Source organism: Salvelinus fontinalis, chromosome 21, assembly GCF_029448725.1.
Source record: "Salvelinus fontinalis isolate EN_2023a chromosome 21, ASM2944872v1, whole genome shotgun sequence".
Classification (NCBI taxonomy): domain Eukaryota; kingdom Metazoa; phylum Chordata; class Actinopteri; order Salmoniformes; family Salmonidae; genus Salvelinus; species Salvelinus fontinalis.
In genome coordinates this window covers 20,262,717-20,270,217 of record NC_074685.1, presented here as the reverse complement: position 1 = coordinate 20,270,217, position 7,501 = coordinate 20,262,717, and the positions used below count along the sequence as shown (strand labels likewise).

The following is a 7,501-nucleotide window of genomic DNA, read 5'->3' as shown; positions in this document are numbered from 1 at the left end:
AGTCCATTTGGGGTGTGTTCTGTAAAGAATTCTAAGGTGAGAAAATGTATAACCAATAATTGAACACTTTGCTGTGTAAAGCTTTGAAGTGTGTATATGTTCTCGTAAGGGAATTTGTCTTTTTGTTATCAAGAATAAATACTTTTCTGCTCACCTGTTTTCATTAACCAGATCCATCCCCATCATCCTTTACCATAAGACGAAATTCAACTGACTTGACCAACCTACCAACAACGGAACACCGAAATAAGTTTAATAGGGAGAAATAAAAATGTATGTACATTGAAATATTAACTTTATATACAGTACCAGTCAAAAGCTGACACACCTACTCATTCCAGGGCTTTTCTTTATTTTTACTATTTTCTACATTGTAGAATAATAGTGAAGACATGAAATAATGTAGTAACAAAGTGTTAAACAAATCAAAATATATTTTATATTTGAGATTCTTCAAAGTAGCCACCCTTTGCCTTGATGACAGCTTTGCACTCTTGGCATTCTGTCAACCAGCTTCATTAGGAATTTAATTTATTTTTTATTTTACCTTTATTTAACTAGGCAAGTCAGTTAAGAACAAATTATTTTTTTCAATGACGGCCTAGGAACGGTAGGTGAACTGTCTTGGCCAGGAGCAGAACGACAGATTTCTTACCTTGTCAGCTCGGGGATTCGATCTTGCAACCTTTCGGTTACTAGTCCAACGCTCTAACTACTTGGCTACCTGCCGCCCCAATGCATTTACAACAGTCTTGAAGGCGTTCCCACGTATGCTGAGCACTTGTTGGTTGCTTTCCCTTCACTCTGCGGTCCAACTCATCCCAAACAATCTCAATTGGGTTGAGGTCGGGTGATTGCGGAGGCCAGGTCATCTGATGCAGCACCATCACTCTCCTTCTTTGTTCACCTACTCTATCTCACAAAGACATGGCGGTTAGAACCAAAAATCTCACATTTGGACTCATCAGACCAAAGGACAGATCTCCACCGGTCCAATGTCCATTGCTCGTGTTTCTTGGCCCAAGCAAGTGTCTTCTTTTTATTGGTGTCCTTTAGTAGTGGTTTCTTTGCAGTAATTCAACCAGTCTCCTCTGAACAGATGATGTTGATTTTTCTGTTACTTGAACTCTGAAGCTTTTATTTGGGCTGCAATCTGAGGTGCAGTTAACTCTAACTTATCCTCTGCCGCAGAGGTAATTCTGGGTCTTCCTTTCCTGTGGTGGTCATCATGAGAGCCAGTTTCATCATGGCGCTTGATGGTTTTAGTGACTGCACTTGAAGACAGTTTCAAAGTTCTTAATTTTCCAGATTGACTGACATTCATTTGTGCTGTTCTAGCCAAAATATGGACTTGGGTCTTTTACCAAATATATTCTGCATACCACCCCTACCTTGTGTTGTGACAACTGATTTGCTCAAACACATTAAGGAAAGAAATCCCATAAATTCACTTTTAACAAGGCACACCTGTTCATTGAAATGCATTCGAGGTGACTACCTCATGAAGCTGGTTAAGAGAATGCCAAAAGTGTGCAAAGCTGTCAAGACAAATGGCTATTTTGAAGAATCTCAAATAAAATATATTTAGATTTGTTTAACACTTTTTTTGGTTACTACCTGATTCCATATGCAGGTAGCCAAGTGGTTAGTGTTGGGCCAGTAACTGGAAAGTTGCTGGATTGAATCCCCGAGCTGACATGGTAAAAATCTGTCGTTCTGCCCGAGCAAGGCAGTAAACCCACTGTTCCCTGGGTGCCGAAGACGTGGATGTTGATTAAGGTAGCCCCCCGCTCCTCTGATTTAGAGGGGTTGGGTTAAATGCGGAAGACACATTTCAGTTGAATACATTTAGTTGGACAACTGACTACGTGTATCCCCTTTTCCCTTCACTATTTTCTAGAATGTAGAAAATAGTAAAAATAAAGAAAAACCCTGGAATTAGTAGGTGTCCAAACTTTTGACAGGTACTGTTAACATTCATTCAATGGTAATTGAAGTCCTTCAATGACCATAATAGGAGCTGGTCCTGATCTTATTTAAAGAGGCTTTGGTTCTGCGGTGCTGGCTGGCCTGCTGTACTGTTTGTCCCTCTCAATGCACTGTTCTCCTCAGCCTGCTCCTCTGTACAGCCTGGGTCCTTTTCTGCCTCTCTGCGATGCTGGAGCTCAGGTGCTGTTTGAGGGCTGGGAGGATCACCCTCTCTGTCACCCCTGCCTGGTTCCCAGACCTGGAAAGGGTACAAGGACATGGAGGATAGCTGTTCCACTACCAAGGTTATTGTTTCTGTATAAGAGATTAGGAAAGATTCACTTACATTCTCTTGGGAAGTGGTTGAAGTGCTAGTTGGGGAAACTTCTCTGCCTTGCTGAGAGGGAAATCAAATGTATTGTACAATTTACCTGTATTTAAAAAAAAAAAAATGTAAATGACTTAATCAGGTGAAAAAGATGCCTACTAAACTGCTGTTTACCTGGTGCTGTCAGCAAGGTAGGCGTTTGTCATGATGTAGTTCTCAGGAGTGATTTTCTTGTTGAACACAATGTCTCGGAGGACAGCCTTCACACGTATAATCTATATGAAACAAACCATCAGGGAGAGGGATACCTCACTGAAAAACACTGACAGTCAGTTCTCCATGTAAACTTTACATTGAGTTATGGAGAACATGGTCAGAAAACAACTAGCTATTGGGCAAATGACAAATCATGCATGCCCTTGTAAATGTAAGACATATTTATGTAGTTTATGGTTTTACAATGTGAATCTATTTTAATTGTCTGCTGCACGAAATGACCGGTTTTAGTAGAATCATTCTAAACCAGTGGTCGCCAACCGGTCGATCGCGATCTTCAAGGCATTCCTAGTCGATCACCAAATATTTCTGTAGAAAAGCCAACGAACAATAAAGGCTTGCGCTCCTTTAAAAAAAATTGTGTTGACCTGTTATTGGTAGGTGCACTTGATTCAAAATACCTGCGCACCAGGTAAGCAAAGTGTTCCCATGAGACAAACTCCAACCTGGCAGACTGGCAATTCTGTGACTAAATCGAGTGCACCTACTGCGCTGCCCAGTTGGATAGCTCAAATCACTGTGGTTACAGAGCTTCCATGACCCTGGCCACAGCCAAGTTAAATAGGCTACTAGCCTACATAAGATGTAATAACTTAGGGGCCTCCCGGTGGTCTAGGGCACTGCATCGCAGTGCTAACTGCGCCACCAGAGTCTCTGGGTTCGCCCGAGGTCCGTGGGGCAACGCACAATTGGGCTAGCGTCGTCCGGGTTAGGGAGGGTTTGGCCGGTAGGGATTTCCTTGTCTCATCGCGCTCCAGCGACTCCTGTGGCGGGCTGGGCGCAGTGCGCGCTAGCCAAGGGGGCCAGGTGCACGGTGTTTCCTCCGACACATTGGTGCGGCTGGCTTCCGGGTTGGAGGCGCGCTGTGTTAAAGAAGCAGTGCGGCTTGGTTGGGTTGTGCCTCGGAGGACGCATGGCTTTCGACCTTCGTCTCTCCCGAGCCCGTACGGGAGTTGTAGCGATGAGACAAGATAATTACTAGCGATTGGATACCACGAAAATTGGGGAGAAAAGGGGATAAAATGTATATAAAAAAAAAAAAGATGTAATAACTTTTTAAAACCATGACCACAGAGAGACTGTCAACAAATACAGCAAAAAGCTGCTGTTTTTGAGTGAATTCATGTTTAAGTTTATATTCAGCACTGTCACTGTTTTTATTCAACACTATTACAAAACACGCTTCTCTGTACTTTTGCTCAGGCTGCAACTGCAATGAATGAGTAGCCAAGTATCGATAGCCCTGCGTTTTATTATTTATTAGCAGCTCGACGTGTCGAATTTAATATCAAGGGATATTTCACTTTCTCTGGTCATAGGAACAACATGAATTTTCTGCATGAGGCAGATGCGGTGCGACTTGAGTTTCGACATCAGGTGGAAGACTGCCCCTCTCTGGTCAGTCTCACCGGAGGAAAGGAAGGAGAGAGCAGGGACTGTGAGAGGCAGTTGGGAAAAATAGTTTTGAACGGTCATCGTCCTGATTTGATCTCGTTGACCATCAGATGCAGGTACCATTAGCCCAGTAAAATAAAAAAGCTAATTATTTAAATTCATGCTCCACAGTGCCTCACAAGTGCTAAACCAACTGGTATATTTTGTTATCAAAGCTTGAGTTTTGAAATATAATATGGTCTGATTAACAATATTGGCAGGCCAATCATATAGCCAATATGCTGTGATAATGTATTAGGCTTACTGCCCAAACCTTATTCCTACAAAACTGTTTGTATGAGGTTAATGAAAAAAAAAAAAATCTGAGCAGTAGATCTCCACTTGCTTTTTGACTGCGAAAGTGATCTGAACTCGGAAAAGGTTGGTTACCACTGTTCTAAACCATAGCTATGTTGGCCAATGCTAAGGGACTGTGCAATAGCATCAATGTGTCAGAGGATGACATCTGACCTCCTGAGACTGCAGGTTGTTGGCTTTGTAGAGCTGCCGTATGATAACCTCACATTCCTGCAGGGTGGGGGGTCGGGGGGGATGGGATGGGCTGCTCTGGATCCGGAGTGGCTGTAGAGAGGTGATGAGGCCTCCCCTCAACTCTGACTCGTGTTCTTGCTTTGCCACTCCAGTGGTCTCAGTGTCGGCGTGAGCCACACAACCGTCCCCCGCTATACTGCTTCCGTGGGTGTCAAACAAGTGTTTTTAGACAAGACACTTTTGGAGAAGATGAACTAGGGGTTAGAGGTATGGATGCTTACCTGAGCCATGGGTCTTGAGATGGGCATGTGTCTTGTAAAGGTTGCTCCAGGTAGATCACTCTCTCTGTCTGGGCCTCACTGCCCTGTGTCGGTGGCATTGTGCTCCGGCGGCTTGATCCTAAAGAAATACCTTCCCCAATAGGTAGGCATATGCGCCACACAAGCTTACACAATCATTGTTCTGTTCATTGATTTCTATTATGGGAAACTTAAAGAGATGTTGTGAAAAGTAATATCTAACGACCACAGATCTGAAAGTCGAAGATCCAATGCTTTCTTGGTCCCAAGAGGATTATAGACCTAGACCACTTGTTCCAGCATAGAGGTTGTCAAAGATGATTGAAGCCTACCTTTTCTGCAAGACTTTGAAGGCTCCATGATCAGCTTATACTGCAGCTCTGTAACATCAAAGAGAGGTCATGTAGAAGACATGACACAGAACAGAAGTAAACATGACAGGTGGCAGCAACAGCATACCTCAACTGCCGTGCTGTTTATAAGCTCTTGTAACGAGGTCATTTGAGCAACCTTGGCACTAGCTGCTCTGACAGAGTGAAGACAGAGGACCCATGTGATTCTTTTTAACTGGATTGAAATATCTCTTTGTGGGGGGATAGGATGCGGAGGGGATATAGAGAAGCTTGTCTGTTCTGTAAAGTGATACTGCATTCCACCGCCTCCCACGGTCCCTCCTTTCATTTTCCTCATTAATTTTCCTCATTCAACTGTATCACTACGCAACCACTAGCGCTAGGTTATAGTGTGTCACCTCTGTCAGCAGTGCCTCATCCTCAGATCCCTGTGTGATTATCATGCTAAAAAGCGTGCAAACAAACATGTATTACAGATACAGATTCCCACTAAAAGAGAACTTTATCATATGCAAATTATTGCTGGCTAGTGGCTACCCATAAAATGTAGGCCTATTAGGCTGTATGGAAAGAAAAGCAGTAGTCTAGCTTAAATGGTGGCATTAGTATAGTTAAGGGGAAAGGCCATACATTGTATATGCTATTTTAACTCCGTAACGTGATGTATAACGTTACTGTGCAAAGATGAAAATTATGGCGCTCAAACCATGACAAACAAATCTGCTGCCTATGATGACGCTTTTGGAAATCAAAAACATCAGCAAAGACACGAGGACAGGTTTGACTCACCTTTATTTTCCCGTCTGAGGTCATCTATTTCACCGTGTAGCTTCTGAAGAGTGTCCTTGTGCTGTAGTTGCAGGAACTGAATATTCCTCTGAAGCGATGCAACGCGAGTATCCATGTCCCGGTGAGATGAGACCTCTCCCCCACTGTCCCCACGGGGTGATTCCGACAGCGGTTCAAGGTGGTTAAACGGGAAAGGACGTGGTTGTGGAAAGCAAGGCTTGTCAAGACATCCAACGCGGGACCAGTGGGGTAGATTTCGCACAGGCGGAAGACTGTTGCCTGACATAGCTAAGCTATACGGTTAGCTAGCAACACGACAGTTTTTTTTAACTGGCTAGCTAACTTAGCTACATAGTAGGTAGCTATACTAACAAGCAACAACAGGTCATTCTATCCGCATGAATAATCGTGCAGCCGTTACCTCTTATCGTACACGTTCCCGGTTAAATTGATTGTTCACCTCCACAATATGCAAAGTTTAGAAACAATTTAACGAGATAGCTAGGAAAAATTAAAATACACCGACAACGATTTATTTCCCTTTTCACTGTCCTTGGTGGACATGCACTACTCCCATACAACGTTGCCATGACAACCATAATGTGTAGCTCCGGTGGCGGGAAATAAAAACGTATCTGAACATTCTACCATTCGAACGCAGCATTGTGTCACTGTAAATGTCTGCCTCGTCTTTGCAAGGTCACATAGACAAGCATACAGAAACGATAGATGCAAATCATTTCATCTTCAATTCAATTTTCATTACTTTATTTCTTAGATGTTAAGTTCCCCATTTGGGGGACTTTGAGCGGGCCTGGACCGGTTCCGACTGACAATTTGGTGTACAAAGCACCCTGTGAATGCCATATGGTCCTATGTGTAGCAGAGTTTCCAAACCCAGAGTAGCAACATCGCGAGACTGGGGGTGCTGAAGATGGCGGCGAGTGCAGACGAGATTTCAGCTTACTCCGAGTAACCTTACATTTTAGTACGTTTGAGAGGGATAAACGTTAACAGAACTTGGCTTATAGTAAACACAATATAGAACAACGCTTAGATGACCTCTAATTTGATCTGAAACTTTGATAAATGGAAGAAAAAAATGTGCGAAAGAGCAAATGGAGGAGAATGCAGTTGCTAGCTGAGCACTCATACATTGGAGAAAAACCGCCACCTGACTCCTCGGGAGAAGAAATGGAGGTTTCTGGACATTCGGCTGATTCTGAAAATCCAGTCAATAGTCCTGCACCCAAAAAGACACAGAAAGAATTGTCTTTGCGCGAACTACAGGTCAACATAATCGATGCTGTCTCTGCAAAGATAAACGAAAGAGCCGATGGTCTGGAGAAAATGATACGCGAAAACACATAAAAAATAGTTGACCTCGAGACCTCTCTGAATCATGCATAGAAGAGTATCGAAGAGCTTAAACTTGCAAACACTGCTACTTATGAGACTTACGGCTTTACGGTGTCCCGGAGGACCAGGGTGAGAATGTGAAGTGCTTAGTAAGAGACAACTGTTACCGTGTGGCACCGGACTTCCCCGATGGATATATGGGT

General features: G+C 43.4%; 1 protein-coding gene across 3 annotated transcripts; it reads right to left on the bottom strand.

Moving 5' to 3' along the window:
* Positions 1-232: 232 nt before the first annotated feature.
* Positions 233-6,855, bottom strand: si:ch211-222n4.2 (uncharacterized protein LOC101885505 homolog). Of its 3 annotated transcripts, none has more exons than XM_055874227.1 (7): positions 5,940-6,845; positions 5,130-5,177; positions 4,780-4,909; positions 4,478-4,694; positions 2,471-2,571; positions 2,315-2,365; positions 233-2,227 (listed from the first exon to the last, which is right to left on the bottom strand). In XM_055874227.1, the coding sequence occupies exons 1-7, from the start codon at positions 6,223-6,225 to the stop codon at positions 2,092-2,094; spliced, it is 969 nt and encodes a 322-aa protein (XP_055730202.1). In that variant the 5' UTR covers positions 6,226-6,845; the 3' UTR covers positions 233-2,091. The 3 variants fall into 3 exon arrangements, with proteins under 3 accessions (XP_055730202.1, XP_055730203.1, XP_055730204.1); XM_055874228.1 differs by having other exon boundaries at positions 4,780-4,897; XM_055874229.1 differs by having other exon boundaries at positions 2,136-2,399; positions 5,940-6,855.
* Positions 6,856-7,501: the final 646 nt, after the last annotated feature.